Below are 19,441 nucleotides of genomic sequence, written 5' to 3'. Positions count from 1 at the left end.
AAAAAAAAATGTGTCAACTTAAAAGTCACTTGAAATTAAATGAACACAATGTCACTTAAAAAGTCGTACAAATGTTACAAAGATGACCTTCTGAGCTTTGCCACAGATTATATTAGACACACAGATATTTCTGCTAAGATTGTACACTAAGGAATCTATAAATAGACTATGGTTGAGAATTAAGTTAGATATTTCAGAATATGATATTATAAAGAAGCTAAAAAGACGAAGTCGTTTAGCAAATAACTTTTCTTATTGGCTGGTAACTAATGGAGATAGATTCGGTATTACGAATGTTAATGCTTTATCGGCGGTGCTATGGTTGCGCTTAACTCTTTTATGTATATGAGACACCGGTGTCCAAAGATTTTGTATACATTTTTCTAGTTTTTTTGAGTTCGCAGCTACAATAACTTATTTTTAAGAATTTAATGTAGCACCATGCTAAAAAGATAATATCCAGCCACATTCTGCGAAAACAATTCTTAAAAAAAATGAACGATATTCGTTTCTGGGCCCATAAATAAAAATTTTAAAAAATATAGATTTTGTAGTTTTTGGGGTAAAAAGTATATTTTTAGAAACATATAAAAATTTTATACTTTTCCAAAAGGAATCTTCAGGATAAACATAATTGTATACACATACATATGTTCTATTTCCTGTAAAGTTTTTCTTACGATTATCCGAATTCGAAATTTTTAGTATGAACACATACATATTTACATTTATTGCAAATTTGTAAGAAGTTTCTATAATTTTTATTTATTTGTTATATATTTTACTAGCTCCCAAGTAATTATGGACTCTAGAACTGTTTTAGATTCTAAAGACCATGTCTGTAGGTCTGTCTCACTGTTGAAGGTATGATAGGTTCTTAATGTGAAAAATACCAATATGGATGATGAATAACAAGTTAAGAGATTTTTTCAAACCAAAAATACAAAAAAAATAATCTTTAATATTTTTTTAATATTTTTTATTTAAATTTTAAATAAAAAAAAATAAAACAAAAAAAGTAATAACATAAAACAAAAAAGTTCTAAAAAATTATATACATCTAATAACAGTCTATTCTTTGTTTTTTCTTATTCTTTCAAAATCAGCTACTTAAGCAACTGGAAGATGAGCACCTTGTGGTTGGAAACCGTTTCTATCGGCAATATAGTTGACTTGATAAGTTTGACCATCATCACCAATGTAAGAGTAAGAACCACGTACGGCAATAGCTTCATCTTCGGTGCCAACATTTTCAAGATGACCCTCTTCTTGGGCACTCTTTCCATCGCTGGTTTCTACAGCATAGTTGTAGTTTTCAGGTTCAACATTGCTATCGTAACGCAAAGTTTCAGCATCTTTATTGGCCAAGGCAAGGGCGAAGAGGGCAACAAATACAATGATGAATTTCATTTTGTAAAGAGTTTTTGCTTTTACAACTGCGTGTTTTAGCGTTGACTGTTTAAGATGTATTGAATACCTTTTGCAGTCTGCCTTCAGGTTTATATAGTCACCGAAGAAGTTGTCCAAAAGAAGCAGCATAAAACCGAAATTGTATTTTTTTTGGTCTTTAGTTTTATTGTTGTAAATTATGCATTCAAATGTCTTGCATTTATGTCAAATGTAAATAATAACCGGTGCAATGTTGTTGGAGTTGTGTTGTTTTTTTAAGTAGGAGCTGTAGAGATTTATAACTTGATATTGAAATAAAAAAAAAGCTGTTGGCTTCTGGTTTACTTTTTTATTAAAGAATTTATTAAGAGAATAGTTACAAGATTTACAGCAATAAAACCAAGTTGTAGGATTTGTAAATAAATTATACAACAAAGAAAACTTGTAACTAACTAAATAACTAACTAAGTAAGTAACTAACTAACTAACTAACTAACTAACTAACTAACTAACTAACTAACTAACTAACTAACTAACTATCTAACTAACTAACTAATTAACTAACTAACTAACTAACTAACTAACTAACTAACTAACTAACTAACTAACTAACTAACTAACTAACTAACTAACTAACTAACTAAATAAATAACTAAATAACTAACTAACTAACTAACTAACTAACTAACTAACTAACTAACTAACTAACTAACTAACCAACTAACTAACTAACTAACTAACTAACTAACTAACTAACTAACTAACTAACTAACTAACTAACTAACTAACTAACTAACTAACTAACTAACTAACTAACTAACTAACTAACTAACTAACTAACTAACTAACTAACTAACTAACTAACTAACTAACTAACTAACTAACTAACTAACTAACTAACTAACTAACTAACTAACTAACTAACTAACTAACTAACTAACTATCTATCTATCTATCTATCTATCTATCTATCTATCTATCTATCTATCTATCTATCTATCTATCTATCTATCTATCTATCTATCTATCTATCTATCTATCTATCTATCTATCTATCTATCTATCTATCTATCTATCTATCTATCTATCTATCTATCTATCTATCTATATCTATCTATCTATCTATCTATCTATCTATCTATCTATCTATCTATCTATCTATCTATCTATCTATCTATCTATCTATCTATCTATCTATCTATCTATCTATCTATCTATCTATCTATCTATCTATCTATCTATCTATCTATCTATCTATCTATCTATCTATCTATCTATCTATCTATCTATCTATCTATCTATCTATCTATCTATCTATCTATCTAATAAATTTATAATAGAATTAAGCAAAAGAATCAGAAACTTTCATATTTAGTCAAAGGTACAATACATTTATAATTTGTTATTAAAATGCATTACAATTTTTGATAATATATTAATTGACTGAATTAATTGAACTGTTTACTTCTCGCTATTACTAAAACAAATAATACAGTTTTGATAATAGTAATAAAATATTTTGACACAGATATTTTGGCAAAAAATACCGACAAAGCGTGAACTATATTTTTATATTTAAGCAATAACTTACACAAAAATCAAATAACAATAATAATTTTAAAACAACATAAATTAACATATGTTCAAATCCAAAAACAAATTTTGAGATTTTACACATTATACATACATACGTGTGTATATTTATGAAATCTCTATTTGATTTTGTTATATTTCTTGCCCTGCAATCTGGAATAAATAAAACTTGATAAAGTTACCATAACTAATTTACACCAACAACAACAATCGATTGATCCATGGCAACATTTTAAAACATTTAACACTATCTATCCAATATGTATTTGATAATAATAACCTAAAACATAAAATGTAACTAATCACTTAAAAAAAACAACAACAAATTGATATTTGCAGGTGTAAATTTATTGTATATAAACAAAATGCAAGACAAAAGAAGATATTCACTTCAATTCACAGCTTCAACGTTTAAACACACACACGCCTTTGTCGCTGTAAAACTCTACGAAATGAAATTCATCATTGTATTCGTTGCTCTCTTCGCCATTGCTTTGGCCAACAAAGATGCTGAAACTTTGCGTTACGATAGCAATGTTGAACCTGAAAACTACAACTATGCTGTAGAAACCAGCGATGGAAAGAGTGCCCAAGAAGAGGGTCATCTTGAAAATGCTGGCACCGATGATGAAGCCATTTCCGTACGTGGTTCTTACTCTTACATTGGAGATGATGGTCAAACTTATCAAGTCAACTATATTGCCGATAGAAACGGTTTCCAACCCCAAGGTGCTCATCTTCCTGTTGCTTAAGTAGCTAAATAGAAGACTGTTATTAGTTGTAAATAAATTGTTAATTATAATAAAAAATTTAAAAAAAAAAAAACAATTAAAGGGTGTTATGCTTACTGGGATGCATATACATATGTATATGAAGAAATATAAAAAAGGCTTATGGAGATTAGAAAAGGACATCATTTATAACGTAATATTTTTTCATATCTATTCAGTAGACTTGTGTTCTTTACATATTCATCCCTATCGTCCATGAATATTTCCCGTGAAATATGTTTCTTTTCACCTATTTCATTCACCATTTTCGAGGTGAAAAATTTTTCCTGCTGTAAAATTTTTAGATAAAATTTTGTAAACAATGAACAGCTGTTTCATACAAAATCGACTATTGTGAAGGAATTGTTCGCAACAAGTTCACAATAGCAATTTTCCCTTCCAGAGAATGTTTAATTTAAAGGAAAAAAACTTAGACGATAGTAATTATGTGTCCTTATTTAATTCTAAGGCGATCTAGACATGTCCGTCCGTCTATCTTGGTGTGGCTGGAGCTAAAAAATGTCTAAAAATATTTTATATTTGTTAAATATTGAAAATGGACAGGTTTTTGCATAGCAACAAACAAGTTTCAAACCAAGAGCACCCTACAATTCAAAACTTGTAGTAAAGCACGGCTATAGACATAAAATTCGACATAAATATGTAAGTCATATAACTATGAGCCAAAAGCATTGAACCATATAAGGTCACCTTTGGAAAATTACTTTAACGCTCATTGCCTGCTTCAAAATACGAGAAATTCGTCATAAGTACCTAAGTTTCGTACGAGCCAAAATCTCTCTACTGAATTTTAAAGGAAACGTCCGTTAGTTGACCCATATTTAGATCCACATTAGAAAATTACTTTTACTTAAGCTCTATACCAAATATCACCCTGGTGATTATAGGTTAGCATTCTTTTTACTTTCAGGAGATTAAGTATTTGTTATTATTGAAAACATAATCACTATCAGCTATAAGCAGCAAAAATGTGTTTCAATATATCCGATAGGTCCACAAATACTGAATAATTGTTTTCAAAAATAAAAATTTCGAAACTACTGTGTACTATTGCTGTATTCTCCGAAATTAAAATCAAAAGTAATCCAAATTAAAAAATTGCTATGTGACATCTTCTATTAGTTCCTGTATCTCTATCTCTTATTGATAATAATTGACGACTTTACGTATGGAAAATCAAATGAAACTATCCGTATTTTTAAAAAGAGATTAAAAGTAAATAGTATGTTTTATACTTTTTGTATTTACAATAACAAAGAAGAATAGAATCAGCTGTTTTTATGTGTTTACATAAAATATCTCTCTGATCTTGTTTTTTGAATCATTAAAAAAAGAGAATAAAGCCACTCGACTGTAACTTGTATTCTCTCCCTTGAGACTATTCCCACCATTTTCTTCTACATAAAATTTAAAAGATCATACTTGCGGTATCATTACTTGTGGTACAATGGAAACGGGCTTTCTATAACAACATTGCAAGTATACTGCCAGTAAACTGCCAGTGAATAATCGATCACTTTGAATAAATAAAATTCATGAAAATATCACTTTTATATAATGATGATTATTTTAGAAATAATTTTCAAAAGTATTTGTAAAAAAAAGATTTTTTTTCAATTTATTTTCCTTAAAAAACTAAGGCATTTTAACAATTTAACAAAGATTTATTAAGGAGACTTAAGCTTCGGGGGCAACGGGCAAATGGGCACCTTGGGGTTGGAAACCGTTTTCATCAGCAACATAGTTGACGGTGTAGGTTTGACCATCATCAGCAACGAAGGAGAAAGAGCCCTTGACGACGATAGCTTCTTCATCAGTACCAACGTTCTTCAATTGACCTTGAGCTTCAGCTTCAACACCATCGCTGGTAGCATAACTGTAAATTAAAAAAATAGCAGGAAGTTAGTCTTGGCCGTCGCTTGTAATTGTTTAAGGTGTATAATTCATAAAGAATTTCGAAATACTTACGCATATTGGAAGGATTCGGGGCCAACTTCAGATTCGGATTTCAAGACGACGGCATCTTCAGGACGGGGAGCAGCCAAAGCAACGGCGAAGAGAGCAGCGAAGACAATGATGAATTTCATTTTGTTAAATTGTTATTCTATTGATAGTTCAAATCGAATGGATACTATTTGCTCGATTGTTTGGAGTTTTTATATTCTGCCAAAATGTTTTGCGCCGTAGCAAATTAATGCTAATGCTAAAAATCTATTTTGAATATGTATGTATGCAAATTCTCATAAAAAATAAATATTAAAATTCGTATTGTATGGTTATTTTCAATTTAGTTATAATACAAAAGATGTTTTAAAGAAGAAGAAACGACATAAAAATTTGGACAAGTCTACTAAACCAGACCAGTATGACAACAATGAACAACTATCAAGTTGAGCGACTTTTATGTTTAAATTAAAAATTATTGAATTTTTTTATATTTTATTAATTAGATGCGTGGGAATACAAAAGCAAAATAGTCTAAGTACTTCGTTTAACTACTTAAATTTAAAAAGGCATTCTTGATTTATGCAACTTTCTTTAATTAGTTAGTTTTATTATTCTTTTGAAATATGCTACTAAAGTCTTGTTTAGAATTTCCCTTATTATGGACCTCAAATACTTCAGACACTGAATTTCACTTTCAACTTTTTAAATTTTTTTAACAAGTTCTGAAAATATGCTATATTTAGCAACACACATTTGTTAATATGAAAATTATTTTTAATATTCAAATGAAAAAAAGTGTTAAATATAATTTAAATTTATGTACGTTGTTTGGAAAAATTTTATAAAAGAACTATTGTTTCTATTTTTAAATTCATTTATTCAGTTCACTCGGGGTTCAATATTTTTGCGGATTTACGTAAGAAATTTAATGCTAAAGAAACATTTAAATTATATGTAGTATTTAAGGTTTATGTTCTGTGCGTCATTATAATAAAAATTTATGAATATTTTATTTGAATTTTAAATAATACTAAATAATAATAAATTATATAATAATTAATGAATGCATTTTATTGTAAATTCAAAGTTGGAGAATTATTTAATTTTTATTCTACTGTCTAGTGTATAGTCTAGTCTATAGTTTAGTTTTTAGTCTCGTTTTAAGTCTAGTCTATAGTCCAGTTTATAGTTTAGTCCACAGTCTAGTCTATAGTGTAGCCTATAGTCCACTCTATATTATATAGTCTAGTCCACAGTCTATTTAGTTTAGTCTATAATCTAGTTTATAGTCTAGTCTATAATCTAGTTTATAGTCTAGTCTATAGTCTAGTCTATAGTCTAGTCTATAGTCTAGTCTATAGTCTAGTCTATAGTCTAGTCTATAGTCTAGTCTATAGTCTAGTCTATAGTCTAGTCTATAGTCTAGTCTATAGTCTAGTCTATAGTCTAGTCTATAGTCTAGTCTATAGTCTAGTCTATAGTCTAGTCTATAGTCTAGTCTATAGTCTAGTCTATAGACTAGAATATAGCCTAGTGTATAGTGTAATCTGTAGTGTAGTCTACAGCCTTATTGAAAGCCTAGTATAAAGTATAGTCGAGTCTATAGTCTGGTCTCTATTCTATATTCCAGTTTGGTCTGGTCTACAGTCTTGTCTATAATCAAGTCTTTAATCTAGTCTGGTCTATAGTCTTGTCTATAGGCTATAGTCTGGTTTTTAGTCTAGTCTATAGGGTAAAATGGGCCTATCCTTATAAATATTGATAAAGGGATTTACTTCAGTATGTATTAATGTTATTTACGAAGAGTTTTATCGTGACCCTAGTGTTTATAACTGAATAATTGACCTTCAAGTCATTTTCTAAAGGGTCAGGCATATATTTAGACTTAGATTTTTGTAGAGATACTAAACATAACTTCAAGCATTTTAATAGATTTCGTCCTTGGGAAAGAAGTATGTGTAAAATTTCATAAAATTTATACAGAAATACGACAGTCAGACGGACAGAAAGTGATTCTGGGCCGATTGATGTACTTTAATGTTAGTGTTCGATCAATATTTTTGGTTGTTACAAACATCCGAACAAGGCGTTTTGCACTATTTCTTCATTAGCATTTCAACTCATTATTACACGCACGCTTAAAATACTTACGTATCTGATTATAAGAAAGTCATTATAAAAGTACTTAAAAGTAATGTAAGTACAAAAAGCCTGTGGTTATATAAGTACAAGTCATTTTTTGCTGTTTTTTTAACACAATAAATTCTTAGCAAAATTTTTAATTTAATTTTTTTTATTCAAATAGTTTTAACAAATCCATTAATTACATTTAACATAAAAACGAGATAAACATAAACAACTTAAGCTACTGGAGCTACGGGCAAATGAGCACCTTGGGGTTGGAAACCGTTCTTATCAGCAACATAGTTTACGGTGTAGGTTTGACCATCATCACCAACGAAAGAGTATGAACCACGTACAACAATTTCTTCATGATCGGTACCTTGATCGTGTAATTCTCCTTCAGCATCATGTTTGCTACCATCAGAAGTTTCCGAAACGAATTTGAAGCTTTCGGGTTGGACATCGAGGTCGCGTTGAACAATTTCAACTTCAGCCAAAGCGATGGCGAAAAGAGCAACGAATACAATGATGAATTTCATGTTGGAAGGATTTGTTTGGATTACTAGTTCGATTCTAACTAATGATTTCAGCAAAGATTTTTTTACTTTATATAAAAATTGTTGCTTTAGTCGCAGACCATTTCTTTTCGCTACGGTTCAGAATAACTAGAAAATTTTCAACTTTTGTTTTCTTTCGATCATCATATGTTATTGTTGGTGTATTATGTATCGAACAAGAATAATGTATTAAACGTGTGTAAGTATGTGGATTAAGTATAACAAGTTATAATAGGGAAGCATGCGACTGTCTATTATTGGTATATATGTATGTGTGTATGTATCTTTTATTTTTAATCTCTTCCCATTATTAAAAACATCATTTATCATAGAAATATTTGTATGTGTTGCTGTTGTTTTAATTTTAGCTGAACTTGTTTACAATTTTGACAAATTTTCTATTTTTTATTGAAAATTTATTTAAATCTAAATAAATTGCCAACTTATAGAACAATGATTGATAGACAACAGTTAAAAAGTACTCTATACGAAATTGAAGATTATTAAATACTATTTGTTGTTTAATTTAACTAGTTTTGCAGTCACGTTGAAACATAAGTAAATAGTAAAGATTTGTATCATTAGGTTTAAATTTTATAAAGGATTTGTAAAGTTTTCTAACTAAATGTTGAGCTTCCCTTAGGTTTTTCTAACACCATTATTAAGTAACTAAATATACCTTAAATCGTGTAGAAGGGTGTATTTTGTGAATACTTTTTTTATTTAAAGTGACATAAGAAGAACTCAAACTGAAAAATATCATGCGTTTAGTTCTTATTTGAATATTAACAAGTTGTTGAAACTGGAATATAATTTTCAGGTTTTAATTTGTATTTAAATTTGATTCTAAAAAATAACATAATTAAAATTAAAACAATATTGAGTACATATTTAGGTATTAGTTGCGCACTTCATTCAATATGCTGGTGTCCTTTTTGATAAGCCAATTCTTAGCATATGGTTTTTTGTTGACCTTTTGCCATATTCAGGTTATCAATGTTGTTTGATCGCATAAACGCGTTTTAACGCCTTAAACATAAGTATTTAATTTTTTTAATATTTAAGATAGGGTTAAATTTAAATATTTGTAGATCTGTGTGTATCTGTCAAAACATTTGATAGCTATTAATTATTAAATCAAAAATCTAAAGATTGTGTCAAGTATTTTTAAATGTCAAAAAAAAAAAAGATTATTTAATTGTAATTAATTAATTACATTTTTTGTGTTAGTTTTTTTTTTAACACTAAATTTTATAGGAAATAAATGTTTAATTTTTTCTATATTGTTTGTGTTGTCTAATTGCCCTGCAGTTGGTGGTGATGGTACCAATGCTAACTTTTTAAATACGTTACATTTACTTAACTGCTTCCATTTAAAGGGTCGTCTCTCCAGATTATGGTATATCTAGATCACTATGGGCTCCTTTTCATGGAAGAAAAGTGTTTGTTGGTAAAACGAAATGGTATCTTAAAATGTAAACAGACTAAGTTTCCTGGACGTAATTCCTAAAAATTTTCCAATTAGTATTTATGAGAAATGTTATTTCAAGCGAATGTCTAATAGTGGCAAAGAAAGCGCACCATAGTTCTACGGTCCTCTCCCATAAACCTGTGTTTACACTCAGAATACCTACTAACCTCAGAGGGGTTTCTCGTCTTCTCTCCCATAGTATCTATTCTGTGATTCTAACCTTCATTTTTAATTATTGCAAGAGGTCTTTCACCCACATTTTTATATTAGCATTCATTACGTCGATAAGTTTTGTTCGTCAGCGCAACTACTTCGATCTCCCTTCCCTTTCGTTACCGACTACATTCGAGTGGCCTATTGCGCCCTTTCGTTACCGACTACATTCGATTGGCCTATTACCCATATGACGCAAACCTTACTTCTGGGAGGATATTCCTTTAAGGCTTTCTTACAATCCAATTTTACTTCATCACCCGATAGTTATAGCCCTAATTGCCTTCAGAATAAAGTCACAATTAACATCTTATCTGCACTACAAAGAGTACATAAAGATAGAAAAATATATATAGTTCACAATTGGAATCATTTAGTAATAAACTATTGGTAACGCACTCCGAAAAATAGCATCTTAATTTGATGTATTTTGCGTTTTGTATTTCTTTAAAAATGTGTCCCGGATAGAAGGCCTTTGGTGCTTTGAGGTATTTAAATATTGGCTTTTTTGATAAATGGACTCTTTGAAATCCATGGACTTTGTGTCAAGTTCAAAGACATTCTGCCACATTTGAAATGGTCATAGCGTCTACGGGAACTATTACTCAATATAGTGTCCATGGACATTTTGACACGCCATCTAAAGAGTAATGGATCGATCAAACCACAAATGCCATGTTCTAATGGCATCTTATATGTATTCATATCGAAAAGTAAGTAAGTTCCCAGTAAAATATTTTAAATGTATTGTAGGTAATGTTATTATATCATGTATTACTTGGTAATGACTTAATTAATCAATTAATTTTTTGAATAGGATTCGTAGCCAATTGTCTATAGCGTGTGTCTAATAAGGCATTAGTTTGTGGTTCAAACCCTAGTCGATATTAGAAGTTTTTTAAAGAAATGTTGATATTTGCATTTTTGTAGAAACCATTCCAGAATGATAACTGTAAAGCCAGATTTAAATCCGAAAAAATTGGCTAAGTACATTTGTAACTAGTTATTTTTTGGTCATCGTTAAAGAAAAATAAGTAGTTATTCACCCAAAAAGTAACCACTTACATACCGGGTAAGTAAATATTTTGCTGGGTTATTTCTTAATTCTAAAAGAATACTGCCTTATTTTATAAACCCCACATTATTTATTGAATATCACTGTTTTTTTTAAATTATAATTAATTTAACTCGTTTTCTTCTTTTTTTTTTGATAGAAGAAGAAAACAAAATTTTTGACGCCAATCGGTTGTTATGCCAAAAAAAAAATCAAATTCAATAAAAAAATAAATAAAATAAAACTCAACAAATATAAAAAAATATAAAAAATTAAAAAAAAACTTGTTGTCTGCTGCCTTATTTCAGAGTGATTTTAGCAAAGGTGATCAGCTTTTAGGAGACATGTATGAATATTGTCGAAAACTACTCAAATACAACACCAATTGGAATTCGCTGGACGGAAGCAAAGTGAACAAATTCAATGCTTCGTGTATATTTTTTTTGGTAAAAAATATGGTGGCACATCAGAAAATTTATAAATTCAACAATAAAAGTAATAATTATTGTTCTACTAGTTATTATTAATAATTTTTTGGGTATTTTAATCAGACAGTTAGTGAGTATAAGTTAAACAAGAATTGCATCCAGCCTTAGCATTCGGAGGCCAAATAGAGTTTTAACTTTTTTTCTTTTAAATATTTTTCTATGCTGACAGTTTTAATAGATATATATGTTGTATGTAGTTTGAGCGCAAAAATAAATGTTGAATTTTGTCATTTAAATGTAAATGTCATGGTTGAGGTTTTGATTTTTGACATATTTATTTCAAGTTGATTTTACCTTAAAATATTTTTTTTTTTTTTAAATGGACGACGAGTAAGTAATTTTTGTCTAGATGATAGGACCGGTATTAAACACATTTGTTGTTTTTTATCGTTATGCAAATTAGTATATTTATTAAAATCACAATTTTATTACATACATACACACATATACATTTACGTCAAAGCAACGAATATTTCGTTTAAACAGCTATAAGGAGAACTCAAGACATTTTTATTGAAGTTGATCAAACAATTTAATGGTTTTTAGGCAAAGGAGGTAAATGTTCACCGGAAGGTTGGAAACCATTTTCATCGGCTACATAGTTGACGGTGTATACTTTGCCATCATGCTCATCCTTGTAAGAGAAACTGCCATGGACTACAATGGCGGCATGTTCGGTACCAGCATCCTTAACTTGACCATCTTCGTGACGGGAAGTACCATCACTAGTCTCAACACTATTTGCACAAGAGAAAAAAGGAAAGATTTGCATTTAAAATTTGTGAAATCCTTTAAAGCATTATTGTTGGAGTTAGCAAAAAAAAAGCTTACTCGAAGGAATAACTTTCAGGTCCAACATCGGAAGAGGATTTAAGGATTTCAACATCTGGTCTAGCCAAAGCCAGGGCAAGTAGGGCAGCAAAAATGATAAAGGATTTCATTTTAAAACACTTTTTTATTATTGTTGTTTGCTAAAAAGTTTAATACTTTTTGACTAAATCGAGAAAGTGGATTAGAGTTTTTATACTCATTGCACTTAATTTCTTATTTTTTCTGAATTTCTCTAAGTAATTGTCATTGTTTCGGTTCTTGAAATTCAATTGTTTTTTTTTAATACTTTAATTTATTTTGTTTATTTGCTTTTTAGATAACGGTTATAAAAAAACTTGTTCTAATTAAATACTGGAATTATTTTTAAATAATTTATATTTATAATAAACGAATTACAGATATTTTTTGAAAATAAAGTTCTTTTAAAAAAATTTTGTCCCAGTCAAATGCTAAGGTTTAATGACTTAAAGCAAAACAAATCGTTTTCTATTTGCAGACATTAATTGTGTATTATTTAGAATTAAACGAAATTAAAACAAGTATGTCAACGTATAGCCGGGTATGGCTAACCATATGACACCCTTCACCAGTGAGTAAAATGTGGATTATTGTTCAAATAATAAAGCATTTAATTTGTTTTTATCTTAATTGCGGATTATTTGTACATATTTTTGATAAAAGAAATAAATTCTCTATAGGGGTGCTCATATGGGAGTAAGGGTAAATATGGGCCTATCCCTATAAATTTTGGTAGAGGCATTTACATCCTCAAAGTTATTTATGTAGAATTTAATCGTATTATTAGTGAATTTTTAGTTCCAATCCATTTTCTGACGGGGAATTTCTATGGACGATAGGGTCCAATGATATAATTTTCTATAAAACAAAGTTTTGCCGATTTTTGTTGACATACTATAACATTTAACATAATTATGAGATCAAATCCATATTCCGGGGGTACGATTATATGGGTCTAGGCGAAATAATTGACCAATTTCAAAAAAATTTAAAGGCATTCGTCCTTAAATCAAATGAAGAGTATATGCGGAATTTCATCAAATTATCTTGAAAATTACTTTACAAGTTTTACATGGACATACAGACGGACATAGCTAAATCGACTCAAAAAGTGATTCTGAGCCGATTGGTATAATTTAAGATGGATATAGGACCAATAATTTTGGGTATTACAAACATCAGCACAAACGCATAATACCCTTCCTACTATAGTGGTTTAGGGTATAAAAATAGAGTATGTATGTCTCAACTTGCCGGTAGGAAATTTGTCACATAAAAATATAAATATAAAATTTGATTCGGTTATGTTGTAAAAAAAACTGTTTTATGCATTTTCGATTAATTAGCTTTATGAACAAACGTCCCGGTAAAAATTGTTACTACACACAGAGAAAATTCATTATTCTATACTAAGTGAAATACTTATACATATAATGTTATAAACCAAATAAGAATTATTTCAACTCATTTTATAATTGCCATGAAAATGAATTCATTAACAACAATATTTTTTTTAAAATAGTATTAAAATGACAATTATATGTTTTTGATAACAATATATTGTTACAGTGAACATAGTTTAGTTATAGTAATCATGTCGAACTATGTTTTTTCTCTGCGTGTATTTAGAACACACGCGTGTATAAGGACAAAATCCAAACTAATCCAAATTGGAAAAAACCTACTGCATTTAACATTGTCCTAGGTGTTAATCATGTTATCCATTTACATATGTATTGTATCAGTGTAATTCCCAAAACTACTCCGTTTATAAAAAATAAATTTCAAAGTGCAATATCTCCTTATTTTGACCTAATGTTTCTGCGCCCTAAAATTTAGTAGGTTGATATTTCATCCTATTCACTTATTAATAAACACAACTTATTAGTTTTCTCTTTTAAATAAACAAATATTTATTAATAAATAACAATCACAACTTAAGCTTCAGGGGCAACGGGCAAATGAGCACCTTGGGGTTGGAAACCGTTTTCATCAGCAACATAGTTGACGGTGTAGGTTTGACCATCATCAGCAACGAAGGAGTAAGAACCCTTAACGGCAAGAGCTTCTTGTTCAGTACCAACATTATTCAATTGACCTTGAGCTTGAGCTTCAACACCATCGCTGGTAGCATAACTGTAAAAATAATTTAGAAAATTAGCTATGCTCCATTTAGTAATTGTCAGGAAGTTTAAGTAATATTAACTTCAAAGTATTAAAATACTTACGCATATTGGAAGGATTCGGGACCAACTTCAGATTCGGATTTCAAGACAACGGTTTCTTCAGCCAAAGCAATGGCGAAAAGGGCAACGAAGACAAAGATGAATTTCATTTTGATTGGATTTTTGTTCTTAGCGATAGACGTTAGATCAATGATAAAAATCTGATATTGTGTGGTTGTTTAAATACTAAAATAAAATTGTTATTATTTGCATAATTTTTTCACAAAAAAAACATATTTTTACTTATGTTTATTTATTTAGGCATATTTTTTGTATAATGAAACAGTTTATTGTTGTAATAAGTTTTTAATATTAATATTTAAAAATAAAAATTATACTTATGTATATACGTCACTAATTTTTTATTTTTTAAAAACTAGTTTCGGTATGTATTTTAGTTTAATATGAACTAGAATGCGTGTTAGAGGAAAGTAAGCCTGAAAAGTGATTTCATGTATTGTTATCGAAAATCATATTTCCCATGCCAACTCTACCAGGTCTTATTGAGTTCTACTAGGAATTCATAGTAATTTTCGCTCCTTGATTACTTTCCTTAAAAAGATTTGGTAATCGGAACACTAGTTCATTCTTGCAAAAAAATCTCTTGCAGTTCAGATCAAACGATGTTGTAATATATTAGAACTATATAATTATAAATACACGAAAACAATTGTCCTACATACATTAAAAAGCAATAATAACACCTTGCAACAGTAATTTTCACAAATGAAAAAATCTATGCGTACAGGAAACTTTGGACAATTAGTATTTCATAATCAGCTCTTACGCCCCTGTAAAAGGACCTTAAAATTGAGAGGACATGCGATTTCAAAAGATGGAATTCGAAATTTATATAAAAAATTTGTTATTAACATTAATATTAAATGTATCAGAGAACCTCTTCTTCAAAATAGTATTATTTATTTCAATTCATCAGTATTAAAAAGAGATGGAGGACAAAGAAAATTTGTCAAAAAAGTAGTTAAAAATATTTGATTATAAAATGAGACCTTTTTTAAATTTATTTTTTTTTCTAAGTCGAATACATAATAGAGATTCCTAGCTTTTAATACTAATAATAGCATCATACAATACATATAAATATTTAAAATGTTAGTTTGAAACTTTGAACTCTTTTTTTAAGGACCTCTTATGTAATTATAATAATTGGAGTATGCAGAATTACTATAAATGGACTCTAGTTTTGCATTTTTTGGGTGTAAAACAGTTTTAAAACTAGTTTTTGAAATAAAAACTTAGTGACGTACATAAGTATTATATATTTAAATATTAATAGAAAAAACTCATTACAACAAATAAACTATTTCATTATAAAAGAAATATGCCTAAATAAATACATAAATATTTTTGTGATATAAAATTATGCAAAAATTAACAATTAATTTTAGTATTTAAACATCCACACAGTTTCAGATTTTTATCATTGATCTAACGTCTATCGCTCAGAACAAAAATCCAATCAAAATGAAATTCATCTTTGTCTTCGTTGCCCTTTTCGCCATTGCTTTGGCTGAAGAAACCGTTGTCTTGAAATCCGAATCTGAAGTTGGTCCCGAATCCTTCCAATATGCGTAAGTATTTCAATATTTTGAAATTATTACTTATTAAAATATAATAATTACTTAACTAAACATAACTAATTTCTTGATTTTTATCCATTTACAGTTATGCTACCAGCGATGGTGTTGAAGCTCAAGCTCAAGGTCAATTGAAGAATGTTGGTACTGAACAAGAAGCTCTTGGTGTTAAGGGCTCTTACTCCTTCGTTGCTGATGATGGTCAAACCTACACCGTCAACTATGTTGCTGATGAAAACGGTTTCCAACCCCAAGGTGCTCATTTGCCCGTTGCCCCTGAAGCTTAAGTTGTGATTGTTATTTATTAATAAATTTTTGTTTATTTGAAAGAAAAAAATTAATTTGTATTAAAATTATTAATTTAGAATATAGTCAATAGTCTAGTCTATAGTCTAGTCTATAGTCTAGTCTATAGTCTAGTCTATAGTCTAGTCTATAGTCTAGTCTATAGTCTAGTCTATAGTCTAGTCTATAGAAAATGTTTCTTGTTTTTTAATGAGAAGAAATTCGCTAAAGTAGGGAAAAGTGTTCATAGATTTTGTGAGATTTTTTATTTTTATAAACGTATCCTTTAAGAACGCAAGAGTACTTCTTATAAATGTCAATATTACAAATGGAAGTTCTCTTACATTGTGGTTCTAAAATATATTTTAAAAATACTATAGAATAATGGAAAAATATTTCTTCTTATATAGAAAAATATAAAAAAAGTTCCAAAGACTTCCCTTCTTATAGATTCTCATACTCATTTATGTTTTAAAAATTGATTTTATAGAAAATTCAAAAAGTTCCAAGCAAAAACTCGGTATGGGTTGTACTTACATAACCACTTACTTTTCAATAACTACTACTTTCTATTTGTATGAATTTGTAGAACTCTAGTAATGGCTTTCTTTTAATATGCTACATAAGTATGTATTTTCGGCTTTGTCATTTTGTTTGCTCTTTGTAAGCAAAATTGCAAGTACTTCTTTAACTCCAATGCCTTCAATGTTATCACAGTTTTTAAATAATATTTGAAAATTCTAGTGACTAAGTAGTTAAAAGAGGTTATATTAGCATTTAAACTCATTACTTTTAAATGTAAGTTTTTCCTGTATACTAGAGTATTCAATTATTTGCGTTTTTGTCTTATTCGGTTTATTCGACAAATAATTATTTGGGGTTTTAAGTTGGCAGGTTAATAATCGGATAATTCAAAATTATTCGGTTAATCGAGTAGAAGGCAAGTGGATGTTTTTTTTTAATAATATTATTTCTTTTCTACAATATTTTTCTTCCTATAACAAACATAATTATAACTTTCCACTTTTTAAATTTTAATTTTATTAAGTTTTTTCTCAGGTATTAGAAATTATTTATTTTCATGTGAAATCCTCTTCTATGTAAATATATTAAGTTTATGTATGTTTTTGAGATTTATCAACGAACAGAAGAACTTATTAAAAATACTTTAGAAACTCAACACTGTTCTTCAAAACTGGATGTAGAAGTAAATGCGATTTCATTATTTTCAAGATTTCTTTTCAGAAATTTGAAATGTTTCTGCATGAACCAATTCTAGAAGTAAATTATCCAGAACAACTTATTACAATGTTTCTCATTATAGAAAAGTTAATGCAGGAAGTAAATTTATTATAAACATATTGAATTTTGTATAAGATATACAGTTATTTAATTGTTTAATAATAAGTTTTTTTCATCGGTTAATTGATATAAATTATTCAGTTTATTCGTTATTTGAAATTTGACAATTTTCATTTATTATAAATTGATCGATTAACCGATCGACGATTAATCGTTTGAATACCCTACTGTGTACTATATGAAGAACGAAAAGTATCAAAAAGTTCCCTTTTCCATTTTGTTTGCAGAATAAAAAAGAACCAAATAGTTATTTGTTAAAAAGGTGACATTTTTCCTTTTGTTTTATTCGGTTTATTCGACTAATAATAATTTGGGATTTTATAATAATCGTATAATTCAAAATTATTTGGTTAATCGAATAGAAGGAAAATATATGTTTATACCTACACCATTATAGTGTTGAAGATATAATGCGGTTCTGCTGATGTTTGTTATATGTACCTGTAAGTGGACCAATCGGTACAGAATCACTTTCTGTGTCCGTCTGTCCGTCCATGCGTCTACAATGTAGACACATGTAGAATCTAAACGCTTGTCTGTCTGATTGTATAGTGAGAGAGAAAAAAAATTTCATTAAGCTGTAAAAAAAAAGGTTTTCACTATCCCTAAATTAATTTTAGTGAAAAACTTTTGTGTACCACTACTGCTTAGTGAGGCTGCAATATCTTAATTCACCACTTAATATTTATTAGTAGTAGTGAAGTATCACTAACATTTAGTTAAAATTTAGTGCACTACACCCAACTCTGTTACATTAAAACATCAGCACAAATCCTTATTTTCTTTTTTAATTTTAATATTTTTATAGTTATGCTGAATTTCATGGTAATAAGTCAATTATGGACATTAAATACATTTTCTAAAGCAGAGTTTGTATGGGCTAAACACTCATATCCGAAGAGGTATGAGGGCTGTATAAACAAAAGCAGCAATCTCTATTTTATCCATGATCTTACTTTGCTACATTTGTTTTTACATCGCTCACATATATTCCAATTTCATCGAAGTATCTTGAAAATTGTGGACTTTGCGTAACGTACAAGATTTAGAGTCGTATATTTCTTACTTAATCGACTCAGAATTCTGTATGATCATACTCTCCTCATGATTATTGTATGATTTAAGGAGTACATTGTCAAAATTTATGGACTTTACAAATGGTCACGTATTGTATGAACGAACTTCTCTATATTTGTGTGTTAGGTACCATATTTATTATTCTAATTAAATATCAATCTGTTAGGAAAACTATAATTTATATCAACAAGTTTTCTTAATTATGCGAATTATGTCAGAAGAGTAGCATATGTACAATTTACTTCCGAAAATATTTTATAACAAATAATATACCAACAATTTGTTAAATTTACTCCAATAATCTAGTTACAACTGTAAACATGTTTATGAATACATATATAAAATAGAAATCAATTAATAGAATGCTAAATCATCTATACTAACAAATTTCGTACGCTTAAACTTTTAATTATTTTTA

The 19,441-nt window shown here is 28.7% G+C and overlaps 5 protein-coding genes and 1 pseudogene across 6 annotated transcripts; 1 reads left to right on the top strand and 5 right to left on the bottom strand.

Moving 5' to 3' along the window:
- Nucleotides 1-1,094: 1,094 nt before the first annotated feature.
- On the bottom strand, nt 1,095-1,482 carry LOC111677791 (larval cuticle protein 65Ag1-like). The gene has a single exon (XM_023438986.2). The coding sequence runs from the start codon at nt 1,408-1,410 to the stop codon at nt 1,111-1,113; it is 300 nt and encodes a 99-aa protein (XP_023294754.2). The 5' UTR covers nt 1,411-1,482; the 3' UTR covers nt 1,095-1,110.
- Nucleotides 1,483-3,382: 1,900 nt separating this feature from the next.
- LOC111677783 lies at nt 3,383-16,636 on the top strand (annotated as a pseudogene). The gene is made up of 3 exons (XR_006941097.1): nt 3,383-3,734; nt 16,130-16,293; nt 16,388-16,636. The product of XR_006941097.1 is annotated as an uncharacterized LOC111677783 (transcript).
- On the bottom strand, nt 5,370-5,920 carry LOC111677779 (larval cuticle protein 65Ag1-like). The gene is made up of 2 exons (XM_023438968.2): nt 5,742-5,920; nt 5,370-5,649 (listed from the first exon to the last, which is right to left on the bottom strand). The coding sequence occupies exons 1-2, from the start codon at nt 5,858-5,860 to the stop codon at nt 5,451-5,453; spliced, it is 318 nt and encodes a 105-aa protein (XP_023294736.1). The 5' UTR covers nt 5,861-5,920; the 3' UTR covers nt 5,370-5,450.
- Nucleotides 7,996-8,437, bottom strand: LOC111677781 (larval cuticle protein 65Ag1-like). The gene has a single exon (XM_023438972.2). It carries the CDS (start codon nt 8,381-8,383, stop codon nt 8,081-8,083), a length of 303 nt encoding a protein of 100 aa, XP_023294740.1. The 5' UTR covers nt 8,384-8,437; the 3' UTR covers nt 7,996-8,080.
- Nucleotides 12,011-12,623, bottom strand: LOC111677780 (larval cuticle protein 65Ab1-like). The gene is made up of 2 exons (XM_023438971.2): nt 12,459-12,623; nt 12,011-12,364 (listed from the first exon to the last, which is right to left on the bottom strand). Exons 1-2 carry the CDS (start codon nt 12,566-12,568, stop codon nt 12,160-12,162), a joined length of 315 nt encoding a protein of 104 aa, XP_023294739.1. The 5' UTR covers nt 12,569-12,623; the 3' UTR covers nt 12,011-12,159.
- On the bottom strand, nt 14,376-14,859 carry LOC124418433 (larval cuticle protein 65Ag1-like). Its single transcript, XM_023438969.2, has 2 exons — nt 14,705-14,859; nt 14,376-14,612 (listed from the first exon to the last, which is right to left on the bottom strand). Exons 1-2 carry the CDS (start codon nt 14,809-14,811, stop codon nt 14,414-14,416), a joined length of 306 nt encoding a protein of 101 aa, XP_023294737.1. The 5' UTR covers nt 14,812-14,859; the 3' UTR covers nt 14,376-14,413.
- Nucleotides 16,637-19,441: the final 2,805 nt, after the last annotated feature.

Source organism: Lucilia cuprina, chromosome 5 (genome assembly GCF_022045245.1).
Source record: "Lucilia cuprina isolate Lc7/37 chromosome 5, ASM2204524v1, whole genome shotgun sequence".
Classification (NCBI taxonomy): domain Eukaryota; kingdom Metazoa; phylum Arthropoda; class Insecta; order Diptera; family Calliphoridae; genus Lucilia; species Lucilia cuprina.
Note: the sequence above shows the minus strand (reverse complement) of the source record. Positions and strands in the feature narration are given on the sequence as shown.

What these genes read in the sequence shown, in the direction of transcription:
- LOC111677791 (XM_023438986.2), bottom strand. Translation starts at nt 1,410, where the DNA reads ATGAAATTCATCATTGTATTTGTTGCCCTCTTCGCCCTTGCCTTGGCC.
- LOC111677779 (XM_023438968.2), bottom strand. Translation starts at nt 5,860, where the DNA reads ATGAAATTCATCATTGTCTTCGCTGCTCTCTTCGCCGTTGCTTTGGCT. An exon ending in CCCGAATCCTTCCAATATGC is followed by an intron (nt 5,650 to 5,741) that starts GTAAGTATTTCG and finishes TTTAATTTACAG; the next exon opens with TTATGCTACCAGCGATGGTG.
- LOC111677781 (XM_023438972.2), bottom strand. Translation starts at nt 8,383, where the DNA reads ATGAAATTCATCATTGTATTCGTTGCTCTTTTCGCCATCGCTTTGGCT.
- LOC111677780 (XM_023438971.2), bottom strand. Translation starts at nt 12,568, where the DNA reads ATGAAATCCTTTATCATTTTTGCTGCCCTACTTGCCCTGGCTTTGGCT. An exon ending in CCTGAAAGTTATTCCTTCGA is followed by an intron (nt 12,365 to 12,458) that starts GTAAGCTTTTTT and finishes TTGTGCAAATAG; the next exon opens with TGTTGAGACTAGTGATGGTA.
- LOC124418433 (XM_023438969.2), bottom strand. Translation starts at nt 14,811, where the DNA reads ATGAAATTCATCTTTGTCTTCGTTGCCCTTTTCGCCATTGCTTTGGCT. An exon ending in CCCGAATCCTTCCAATATGC is followed by an intron (nt 14,613 to 14,704) that starts GTAAGTATTTTA and finishes TTATTTTTACAG; the next exon opens with TTATGCTACCAGCGATGGTG.